Source organism: Xiphophorus couchianus, chromosome 8 (assembly GCF_001444195.1).
Source record: "Xiphophorus couchianus chromosome 8, X_couchianus-1.0, whole genome shotgun sequence".
Lineage (NCBI taxonomy): Eukaryota > Metazoa > Chordata > Actinopteri > Cyprinodontiformes > Poeciliidae > Xiphophorus > Xiphophorus couchianus.
The window spans coordinates 16,273,464-16,285,494 of record NC_040235.1 but is presented as its reverse complement, the minus strand read 5'-3'; the positions used below and the strand labels follow the sequence as shown (position 1 = coordinate 16,285,494).

Sequence of the window (12,031 nt, the reverse complement as noted above, 5' to 3'; positions counted from 1 at the left end):
CTTTGGTTGTGTTTCTTTCTGCATCCATAATTTAATGTCTGCAGTTTGCTGCTTTCTACACAGTAATGCACAGAAGTGTCAAAGAAGAGATGGATAAAAACAAGAGGATTGACTAACAATCCTAACTTCATTCCTTCTTTACCACTGTGTTTTAAGGATATCTCCTTAATTGTAAGCCAAAATTAAATAATTTTAATTTACAGAATGCAAAGTACTATTTTTAAATTTGATAAATTCATAAAGCAGCTGTGGTATCTACAATAGTAGATAAACCCCCACCTCCAAAAAAACAGCTGTGTTGCTGCAACATCTGGAGTGTGTTCTCCCATTTTTGCAGAATTTACCAAACCAGTGGAAATTTTCTGCCATGTGGGAAAGAGAGGCTCCTTCTGTTAAACGCAACACCTCTGCAAACAAGTTGAGGCAAGGGGCATACAAAGATAAACAAATCACAGTCCAACTCCAGCAATAAAACAGTTCAAACAGCTTGAAACCACCTCGGAAGTTAATCACCATAAATGCAGCACAACTGGCAGGAGAGTAAAGAGAGACAGAAAAATGGGTTTAATGTTGTTTCACTTAATGAACTTAGGAGAGTGACTGCTACACACAGTTTTCTTTTAAATTTAGGACAATTTGGAGTAAAAAGGCCAGAGGTTACAGGAGGTTATGAGGTGATTCTTGTTGAGCACTTTAAAACATGCCTACTTCTTTTACTATGTCTTAACTGTTCCCCTGGAAACCACAGCCACACATTTCAATGCATTTTATTGCTTCTTTAGGGAGTATGGCAACAGTCAAGAAAAACAAAGGATTATTATAATATATATATTTTTTAACCATTCTTTTTTTTTTTTTTTACAAATAGTCTGAATAGTGTGGCATGCATTTGAATTGGGCTCCCACTGATTCAACACCATTTGCTGTATTTACAGCTGCATCACCTTAGGTGTGCTGCTCTTAGCTTTGCACAGTTAGACAATGAAATTTATGTTACTTGTTTTTACAAATTGCTCAGGATTAGAGTAGGACAGCAGAATACCTAAAGTGAGCTTTACCACCTGAATCATCTCTGAATCTCCTCCAGAGGTTCAGAGGTCATTGACCTTTTCTTTGATTATGTATCTCCCTGTCCATTAGATCAGGTAGACATCCAGAACTTGGTAGGTTTGAGCGTCCTTTAAAGCTCAAACCAACCTGTTTTGAAACTTGCTTCTTCCTGATTTGATCTCCTCCCTGGTCTGTTCCTTGGGTTTTGTATGTGATGTTCTCTAAAAAACATCTTTGAAGTCTTCACAAAACAGCTGTATTTATTTCATGCTGACTAATTGAAGGCGGACTATTAGTTGATTATGTAATTTCTCACTCTGATTTTATAGGTGTCAGAGTTGTGGTTGCAAAATATAAATCCACGCCACACGTTTTACATTTTAATTGGGGAAAAGGAAATGGAAAACACATATCAGTTTTCTTTTACTTCACCATTATACTCTTCTTTTTGTTAACCTATTGCATAAAATCCTGATAAAAATCCGTTTGTGATCGTAACAGGACGAAATGCAAAAATAAAAGTTCAAATTTATGGATCCCTTTGCAAGGCCCCGTAACATATTACACCATGTTACAGTGAATTTAATCAGATATGATTTACAGGCTTGTTGCATCAGTTGTTTACCGCCGATTTTCCGTCGGGCTCCATCAGTTTGTTGCATCAGTGTCAATTGGTGCGAATGGAAGATGGGACGCCGTCTCTCCAGATACTGTTAGTTGTGACTGGATTTCACCAATATTCATTTTCAACTTTAACTTGTTTGCAAAATGTATAAATGTAGTTTATGCATTAGTAAATTTTGTTAATTTAGTAATAGATTTATCATGCTAATCTTGATGCAGAGGGACAATCATGGCATTCTAGGGGAAGATCCTTAGCTTCCACACCCTCATCCCCACACTGTGATTGGAGGATTTTGAACAATCCCTCAAGTGTTTGCTCAGACTCTAATGGATGCAATCTGTCCATTTTAAGGTGAAGGTTCAGTGTTTTTTCATGCAGGAACACCGCAGACACAGTGAAGAGTCGATGGATATGTCACCTCGCAGGTTAACAGGTGAGTGTGGCTTATCCTTAATCTAGAACTCATAGCATTTGAATTTAAACAGAGTGCACAGTTTTATGGAAATATCTGCACCCGAGTTTTCTGCTTGGCATTTGTGACAGAAGTCCAGGATACATTCTGACTCCTTATTTACATGAGATAGAGATAGTGTTTTGACGTAGTTGTCTACTTGTTGGCACGCATGGCAGCCATTTTTCACTGCAGTTTCCCGGCAAAGCGCTAACAGAACGAAGTAGGAAATGACATTAGTGACAGCAAAGCTCTCACACAACTCAGTTCATAGAAGTTAAATCCAGACAAGACTGCGGTCCTGTTGAAAGAGGTATGAGGCTTTATTTAAAATCATAAAAGCTAAAAGCATATGTTAGTGAGATATGTTTTAAAAAGAACATAGTTTATTCTTCCAAGTTTTCATATTTTTTAAAAATGTAAAAGTTTTGTTTCACAGGTAGGGATTAAATTATATCTAATGTAATTCATCAAGAGATCTATATATATATATATGTTATGTATTTTAAATATTTTACTTATTTATATTACTCTAAAGAATGCTTGGACAAGTTTATGTTTTAAGCTGAAGAGAATTTTTTTTAACCAGTGATGTGTAAAGGAAGTTGCAAAACATTTTTTGCATCCTAACACCAATGAGTCATAAAATATACTTTCAAGACCTTTTAGGGTATTTTGTCTTCAATTAAATTTTGCAGTTTTATTTCACATGAAGCTCCTACATGGAAACTGAGAGAAAAAAAAAAAGGCTTTAGTAAGTTCAAACACGAGAGCCCGGGATGAATAAATAAAAATGACCTGAGGTAACAGATTAGATTTAATTAAATGTCTCATATGAACTGTTGTTTGATATTCCATGAACTAATGAGGCAAAGAGGAATTAAAAACAATTCTTACACAATAAAACTGATAACAAGGCTATGCTGGATCAATTTTATTACAACATTAATGTGCTGTACGTGACTAATGTGTATCACACACAAAACAGAAAATAAAATTATATTAAAATAGGCCTCTTGTAAAGTTGGAGCTTACCCGGCGTCAAAGATAACAACTCCAAATTAATTCTGCATGCGGAAATGTGAATTGTCACTGAAGCAGCACGATAGATTTAAATGGTGTTAAGTCAACATGGAACTGAAAATAGACAGTGCAATGGCTGATATCTCATTTAAATTATGAGACAAATCAAAACAAGTTATCTCTAATACAACAAATTAATGTTACAAGTTGAAAGAAATTCATTCTTATGATCTTTTTTTAATATGACTTGAGCTTTCTTTTAAGGTTACTTTAAGAATTTTATCACAACTGTGGGCTGCTGTGTTTCTACTTCTGCATTTGACTTCTGCTTACTTTACATGCTTTTAGAGATTTTGCTTCCAAGGAACTGCAAGTGCAAACAAGTAGAAGAGATGACAGAGCAACATTTGAATACAAGCTCATACTTTCAGCACCTACATGCTGCATTAAAACACTTTTAAATCAAGAAGGATTTAAGGAAAGATAACTGTATCCAATAATGAAAGAATTGGAATGCCAGCAAATAACTTAGTTTAACTGGGAATTACCATGTTTTATTTAAATGTTATATCAGTCATCCTGTTTGTGACATAAAACACTATGATTTAATTCAGTAAATTAATCAATCATATAATTTGATGTTATATGACATGATATAACATCAAATTCTATGATTTGATGCTACAATTTTGTTTAACACCATCAGCCTGTCAGGAAGAGGAAATGCCTGAAATGCCTGAATCCGGCGCATTGAGAAGACCTGCAGAAATTGTCTGGTTAAGTAGTTTGTATTGTTCATTTTTAAATAAATGAAGTAAAAGCAAGTACTCAGTAAAAATATGGGAACATGTGGTTAAAAAAAAAAACCTTTGGAGAAAGATAAAATAAATATTGTTGACACTTCAATAGAAAGTGTGCCCCATTGAAAGCAAAAAATGAAGAATGACAATGTTGAGTGAAGTTTTGGTTTTTCAAAAAATGTTTGAGCTACAAAAACGTTTTTGGTCTTATGTGACTGAATCAACCTTTTTACACATCTACTGTGTCTGACATGCATGGCTTGCATTTTGATCATAATGCATACAGGTGGATCTAAATGTTTAATAAATGAATTCTGAAGATTATTGGTTGTGCTAAGTGAAAAAGGGGCTGAACACAAATTGTGCCACACTTTTCAGATTTAATTTATAAAGAAAATTGTGTTTCATGCATCCACAAATATGAGCTTATTTGTCGTGAAATCTCTATAAAAGTTGTTGCAGTTTGTGGTTAGAGTACAAAGCTGAATGCTTTTCAATGACAGTTTATATCAGGAATAGTTAAACAGTTTCCCTCATCCATATTCACACAAGGAGAAGTGATCTTCATGACATAAAAACGAGAGCACACATTTCAGATGTGATGTTACACGTAGATAGTTCCTAGTCATCTTAAATGGAGTTTAATTATTGTTTAATTTAAACGTGTGCTGATTTGTTGCTTAGCAGAGCTTTGTCCTTCTGCCTGATCCAACCAGCCGACATGGAGGGTTTTGACTTCAACGTCTCTGGGTTTTACATCTCTCAGAGATCTGCAAATTTCAGTGGTGATATAACCATCTATGAGAGCTGCAAAGACATGCCAGGAGTTCTTATCTGGTATTTCAGCCTGCAGTTCACCAACATGTTCCTGGGCATCCCGGCCAACATCACAGTGCTGTGGCTCATCCACAAGAACAAGAGAGACTCCTCCACCTCGGATATTTTCATTGTTCACCTGGCAGTTCTTGACGTGCTGTTCTGTCTCATCCCTCCGCTGGAGCTGGCCAGCATCGTTTTCCTCACCACCAGCAGCACCTGGTACGTCCTGCGCTTCTTCTACGGCTTAAAAGACTTCTCTCCATTCTTTCTGTCCTGCATCTGCCTGGACCGTTACATCGCCGTGATCCACCCCATCTTCTTCACCAGGCTGAAGGACCATCCGTACAGGCCGGCGCTGGCCGTCCTGGTTTGGCTCATTATTCTGGCCTACGCTTCAGCTAAATGTGTTGGAAACATCGTGCATTTTGAACTGGTCTTCACAGTGATGATACTCTCAACGTTTGCTTTCATGGTGTTTTGCAACATAGTGATTCTCTGGGCCCTGAAGCAGTCCAGGCCCGGCCAGGACGCAAAGCATCCGGTGAAGAAGAGAGCCTTCAACATGGTTCTGATAATCCTGGCCATCATTGTCTTCAACTACTTCCCTCCTGTTGCACTGCTCCCCTTTCAAGAATACTTCTCTAAAGACGTATTTCGCTGCTATATACACTATGTCGCTTTTGGCTTGATGGACTTTAGCAGCACCATTCAACCTATGCTTTATCTATCCAAGGAAAAGTTCCCATGGAGACTCAACTGCTGCAGAACCACAACCAACGAGACACAAACAAAGTGAGGCCTATTCTTGTATTTCTCATGCTTTACCAGAGTTAAGTGAATGTATAGATAAATTAGTTTTCTGTCTGCTTTTTCCAGTTCAGTCTCACGAGAGATTTGGTGCTTATCCCAGCAGTCACAGAACGTCAGCGAGGGATTATTCTGAAGAAGCAGTGGATTACAGAACACAACGAAGAACAGGGGAGGCATGCATTTCCAATTTGCCTGTGCAAAAACACAAAACAGAACCATTTTTGATTGCAATGACATAAATGTGCAACAGTAAATCACAAGAAATCAAAACAGTTCCCTGTACTTTGCAAAAATATTGATTCATCAATTATTTCTTTTTATTGTGTACCAGGAATTCCCTTTAATCTTTCAAATTTGTCTTAAACAGTTATTCTGGCTTTCCTGAGTCTTCTTTGGACTTTAACTGATTGTTACTCAGTCCAGTATGACAGGTTCCTAAAACACTCTGCCTTGTTCTATAAATCATTCAGGCATTTAAACATTTCTAAACGTAAGGAATGAATGTAAAAGTGCAATTTTTTTATTGGATCCTCAGGCGGTTTTGTAAATTTCAACCCATCACAAAGGCAGAATGCTTCAGCTATTTCTTGTGCTAAATTTGTATAAAAATGAATAAAGTGGCAATTTTCCACAGACACAACTATGTAGCTTAAAATGTGTTAGATATAGTAAATAATCAACTGAAGAATGATGCGTCTCTCAGTTTCTGTTTTAAGTCTTTCAAAGAAAAATGAAAAATCTGTCAAAGTCCAAAGAAGAACTTCCATGAGGAAGTGTGGAGAGGCACGTATCCAGAAAGTCTTCTTTATGGGAAGAATAGACGAAGAATAATATAGACTTTTAACAAATATCAACATTCTGTGATCGAAAATATGGAACTATTTACTGGTTTCCATTGTTTCATGAAGAGACTCTAAATGGTTCTTTTATACTTCAGATCAAATACTTCTGAAATCTTTACACAATCTCTGATTTTATTCTATATCTGCTTTTCAACAAAATATGTGATAGGTCAATACATATAAAAATTTCCATGCTGTAATTACTAATATCAACATTAACTCAGGAGGATATTGGGACTATTTAAGCAAGGAGATGCTAATTTCTGTCAGCAGAAATGCTGTTAGCTTCAGCTCTGTTATAAAGAAGGACATGAGTAAAAACAACACAGCTCAAACCAAACCCCCAACTTATAGTTCCTGTTTAGCACTGCAGCGTAGCTAGCTCATACAAGACATTAGAAAAGTAGAAGTGTCGTTTTTATAATACGTTGTTCAGTATTTTAGGTAACACAAAGTATGCTGTAAAGCACAATTTTATAACTCTTATTATGTGTTGAATAAATGTTGATTTTTTTGGTTCATATTATGTTAAGAAGAAGCAAGTGACCCATGCTGTGGAGAAATATGCATTTAAAAACTGTATTATTCTGCTTTTTGGATGTATTATATAAATCCAATTAAAAAACCCAATGCTTGCCTTTTTTATGAGAGTGAACTGTGCTGCAGAGATCGGCACAAAGCCATTTTCTAGGACTGGTTGTAAAATGGAGCAGGTTTTCACTGTCGAAGATGTAGCTTCAGCCTTCTGTAATGTTATTGTTTTTGACATTGTACTTATTTTCTTGTTTGCTACTTATCAAGATCTTATATGTCCTCACAAAGCCGGTTGAGGCAGAATGTACTGATAAAACCCATTAACACACTGTTTCTGCATTCAATCTTAAAATGAATTAACATTGAACATTTTTCACGTTTGTGTAATTTGGCAGAATACAAATGAAAACTGTCCCATATGCGGGGGCTGCGGTCGGTTGTTTGATTTCTGACCCTCGGTTATTTGCTGCACACTTTCCCGTTTTTCGTCTTGAGCCTTTCTTGCTGTTAAGCAACTAATAAATAAAAGCTTCTAGACAGAACTTGTTTCCACAATGAGTCAACAGTAAATCAACCAACAAATTTGGTTTTGCTCGCCTAAGCTTTTTTTTTTTTACTTTAATGTTGATGGCTTTCATGTGGAACACAAACAAAATGCTGAAATATCTACAGCAGATCCGTCGTTGTATTCTGATGGGACTAATTTGATAACGTCTTGATTCTGTGCCTGAAAAATTCTTTAAATCTTCATAATAATTTGATGTTGCACAAGCCACATGCATAGCTATTACGTAACAAAACATAACTTTTTTTTAATCAGCATTTCTTTCCCCACTAGCATTTCAAGTTTTGTGCATTAGAATTAGGTTTTGGATAATAAATTTGGTCCTGGCATGCTACTCATTCTTAAAAACCTCTTATAAATATTCTGGTGTGTACAAAATTTCCACACTATAATTTGGAAAGTTTGACTAAAGATATGAATCATTTTGTATAAAAAGGGAAATGAGACCAAAAAAAAAAGTCTTTTGACTAATATATTTAAATGAGACAAAAATCACAATGACAGCTTGGAGATTTAATACATCATGCACATTGCTACATTATGTAATTGTACAATTACTACAACAAACAACAGCCCTCTCATTCACAGAGCGGGTCACTGTTTCTGGTATCACAGCAAAGGCAATAAAAACATCTTCCAGCAGCTTAATCAACAGAACTCAGAACGAATACGAAGACAAATATTAAACACATTCAGAAAAGCTGACAATAACATCATTAAACAAGACCACACAAATTATAATCAAGTCACTTACATCAGTGATGTAAATATGTAAAAAAGCATTTATTCATTTCTTTGATTTAATGCTTTGAAGATTTCACAACAAAATCACTATTTTTAAAATGTTTCCTTTGGTGGTGCTACAACAGGAAAGACAAAAAAAGGGAGCAGCTTTTGTAAATAATGTAGTAAAATATGCTAAACACTCAAACTGATTTATAGCTAACTCTACAGCAGTGAATCTTTAACTGTTTCTCTGTTATCCACAGAGAAATAACAGACCGTATATTAGGGCCATTGTAAAAAAAAGGAGGAAATTTCTGCCAAAAAATTCTGAAATTTTAGATTAATTTCAGAAATTTTCTAGACAAAAAAAGCAAGGAAATTTCCAAAAGTAATTTTTTACTTTTGAAACTCACAAATTTTCAAGTTTTCTTTCTAGATTTTTTTGTTTTGGCAAATTTTAGACTTCTAGAATTTTTCTGAGACTAAATGTATTCCTTTTTGTCTCTCTGTACAGTGGTCCTGATATGCCGCTGTACTTTTAGGCCAACTAGTTTAAGTTTCTGTCATGTCTTGAAGCGTCGCAGATGCAGAGACTCCAGCCTCACTCGTAGTTCCTGCGCTCTGGAGGGTGCGCTCCTGCGACGCGTGAATCTTGAGGTGCTTCCTCAAGCTGGAATTATCGGCGTAGGCCTTCCCGCACTGACCGCAGCAGAAAAGCTTCTCCTTGGTGTGCACCAGCTCGTGCCTCTTCAGATGACAGGACCTCCTGAAGCTTTTCCCACAGGACGCGCAGCTGTACTCCTTCTCCCCCGTGTGAGTCTTCTGGTGCAGCTTCAGGCTGCTGGCCACCGTGAATTTCTTGCCGCACTCGTCGCAGCCGTACGGCCGTTCTCCTGTGTGCATCCGCATGTGGATCTTGAGGTGTCCGGTCTGACTGAAGGTCTTTCTGCACAGCTCACAGCTGTACGGCCTCTCCCCTGTGTGGCTCCTATAATGCGTCTTGAGGTCGCCGAGGCTGTTGAATCTCTTGCAGCACTGAGCGCAGCCGTAGGGCCGCTCGCCCGTGTGGATCCTCTCGTGCATCCGCAGGTTTCCGACGTTTCGGAATGTTTTGCCACACTGCCGGCAACCGTATGGCTTCTCCCCGGTGTGAGTCCTCAGGTGGACCTTAAGCTGGTTGTTCTCGTTGAAGCGCTTCCCGCAGTACGAGCAGGTGTAGGGCTTCTCGCCAGTGTGGACCCGCCTGTGCACCCTGAGCTGGCTGGGGTGGGCGTAGGTCTTGCTGCAGACGTTGCAGCCGAACGGTCTTTCTCCTGTGTGAATGCGCAGGTGGGATAAGAGGAGGTCGGCACGCTTATAGTGTTTCCCACAAAGGTCGCAGCTGTGATCTTTACTATTGTTGTGAACTTTGATGTGAAGATTGAGCAAAGCTGCTTTGCTGAATGTCTCTGGACAGATTGGGCAGCGTAAAAGGTTGACACTTTGTTCTTGGGTCTCGTCTTCAGCAACAACGGGCGAATCGCTTTGCTCCAAACTTATTTCTTCTTGCTCCGTATCCTGCATGGGCGCTTCCTCCATCCATCTCTGGTCCGACTCTGACTCCTGATATTTCAGTTCATACTTCAACTCTGGGTGAGTCAAACTTTCACCGTCAGTGTCCTCCTCTTTCTCAACCTTGATGAGATGTCCCTCCTGTGTGCAGCGACTGGAAACAACGGTGACTTTAACGCTGCACTCACTGCCTCTTTGGTCAGGGCTTGAAGGATGCAGCTGTTCCTTATCTGTGAACGAATCACTGGAAACCTCTGAGGCCTCATTCTTTACCAGGTTTGCCGTCAGAGAAGCCTGGGAGAGGTCGACGGCACCACTTTCTTCCAAACCAGGCTCTGTTTTCACAGGAACTGAGATCCCTCCGGGCCTGTCAACAGATGACTGTTCTTCTATTTGATCTGTCTCCAGAGAAAATGGAGCAGAGAATGCTCTCTCCTTCAGGTTGCTCTTACGCCTCTTCCTTAAGCCTTTCTTGTCGCTGCTGCATATGGACACCTTAAACTTGGTGTGGGTGGAGGTAGAAGGACGACTGTTCCAATCGGAGGCAGAATCTTCCTCACATCCATCTGAAAAAGAAAAATGAAAACAATGACCAGGTTGATACATGTGTAGAATGAATTACATTTGTTGTTAGTGAAATGAGTAAAAATCCCACAGATGTGATGCAAAACCCACAGTAGAGTTGTAAGTGTATTTTTCTCCACTAGAGGGCGGCTCTAAACACAACAATGAGCTGTCACAACTTATTAAATCTCCATGACATTACTAAACTAAAGGTTTGACATAATCTCAGTGCTCAAGTTTTATCTGACTTAGGGAGATCAGCATATAAATATCTAATGAGAAGGTAAAATGTGAATTAATATGAGCAATATTATAACATAAAAAGCAGGCTTTTTATGTTATAATAAAAAACAAGAAAAAACACACTTACACACTTTATTTTCTCTATTTCAAACTTGAATAGGACGTCACACAGAGGCCCATTAATTTTAGTCGCTATTCAAAGGGAGAAAGATAAGAAAACATAGACAACTGCTACAGAGGTGTGCTAATCTTTGTAAGTCATGAATAGCTTCTAACATAAACCTGCTCAAAGCTACAGTCAGAACAATTAATTATTTGCCCAAAGATAAATAAATAAATAAATCTAACCTATTCGGTCAGAAAATATTTTAATGACCAAAAAACATAATTTTATTATGTTCTGCCAGGTCTATGTAGTATATTTAGAGAAATTAGTGTCACTACCTTTTAAATATAATGTCTGGTTAATAACCATGCTACCGAGAGGGGATATGATGAAAATAAACTAGCTGGGAAAATAGCATTTCTTCTGGTTAAAACTGTTCCATGTAAGGTAATAATATACAATTTACTCACAGTTTATGTTTATTAGAACAACGTTAAGACAGTATGAAAGGATATTGTTACACATCCTTTCAGCAACAATTATGTCTACAAACGCTGAAAACGTCAAGCTGTTTTCATAGATAAATTAATTGCTTATTGCATTTTTAAGAATTTGCTATTCTTTTTACGTACTTCCCCAAACTGTGATTTATACACGGAACGTTAAGGGTTTGATGCAATGTGCCGAATGAACTAAAAGAAGATGAGACTTCTGAATCAAAACACAAAGAAAGCTAAGCGCACACACACACAGTCCTCGCAGTGCAGGACAGCAGAGACTGGCAACAAACAAACTACGGACCTCTGCGGTCAGACTCTGCGCTCCTCTGTGCAAACAGCAGCCGCTTCAGGCCTTCATTCTCGGTCTGGATCGTCTGAATGGCCCCTTGGTACTCAGAGAGGGTCCGCTCCACCGAGTCCAGAATGTCGTTCACCGTCGCTTGAAAAATCCGGTTCAGTGAGGACTCCAGGCACATTTTTAACTCGCTTGTTTTCTCCATTGTGTTTGACTAAAGCGGCCCAGCAGACGCAGACGGGTGGGAAGCAGGAAAAGTGCTGGAGAGGTGTGTGTGTGTGCGCGGCACAGACATAACAGGAAATGCACTGTCTCCTCTCAGAAGAGGCGGTAGTTTATTTTTCTTAGAGCTCGTAGAGACGTAGGCTGCCACCTGCTGTTGTGGAGTAACAACAAGTCTGTTTTTACATGTAAAAAGAAAAGGCCAGAATTACGACGTATGTAATTCTGCACATGTTTCAATAACAACAGAACCTTGATAATAATTGGCATGTGTATAAATATAAAGCATTTGTGTATAAATGTGC

General features: G+C 38.2%; 2 protein-coding genes across 3 annotated transcripts; one reads left to right on the top strand and one right to left on the bottom strand.

The window, feature by feature from the left end:
• Positions 1 to 2,379: 2,379 nt before the first annotated feature.
• Positions 2,380 to 7,061, top strand: hcar2 (hydroxycarboxylic acid receptor 2-). 2 transcript variants are annotated; one of them, XM_028024840.1, is made up of 3 exons: positions 2,380 to 2,439; positions 4,637 to 5,560; positions 5,645 to 7,061. In XM_028024840.1, the coding sequence occupies exons 2-3, from the start codon at positions 4,671 to 4,673 to the stop codon at positions 5,709 to 5,711; spliced, it is 957 nt and encodes a 318-aa protein (XP_027880641.1). In that variant the 5' UTR covers positions 2,380 to 2,439; positions 4,637 to 4,670; the 3' UTR covers positions 5,712 to 7,061. The 2 variants fall into 2 exon arrangements, with proteins under 2 accessions (XP_027880641.1, XP_027880642.1); XM_028024841.1 differs by lacking the exon at positions 2,380 to 2,439 and having other exon boundaries at positions 3,879 to 5,560.
• A 950-nt stretch (positions 7,062 to 8,011) lies between these two features.
• On the bottom strand, positions 8,012 to 11,850 carry LOC114149684 (zinc finger protein 660). The gene is made up of 2 exons (XM_028025711.1): positions 11,511 to 11,850; positions 8,012 to 10,362 (listed from the first exon to the last, which is right to left on the bottom strand). Exons 1-2 carry the CDS (start codon positions 11,707 to 11,709, stop codon positions 8,798 to 8,800), a joined length of 1,764 nt encoding a protein of 587 aa, XP_027881512.1. The 5' UTR covers positions 11,710 to 11,850; the 3' UTR covers positions 8,012 to 8,797.
• Positions 11,851 to 12,031: the final 181 nt, after the last annotated feature.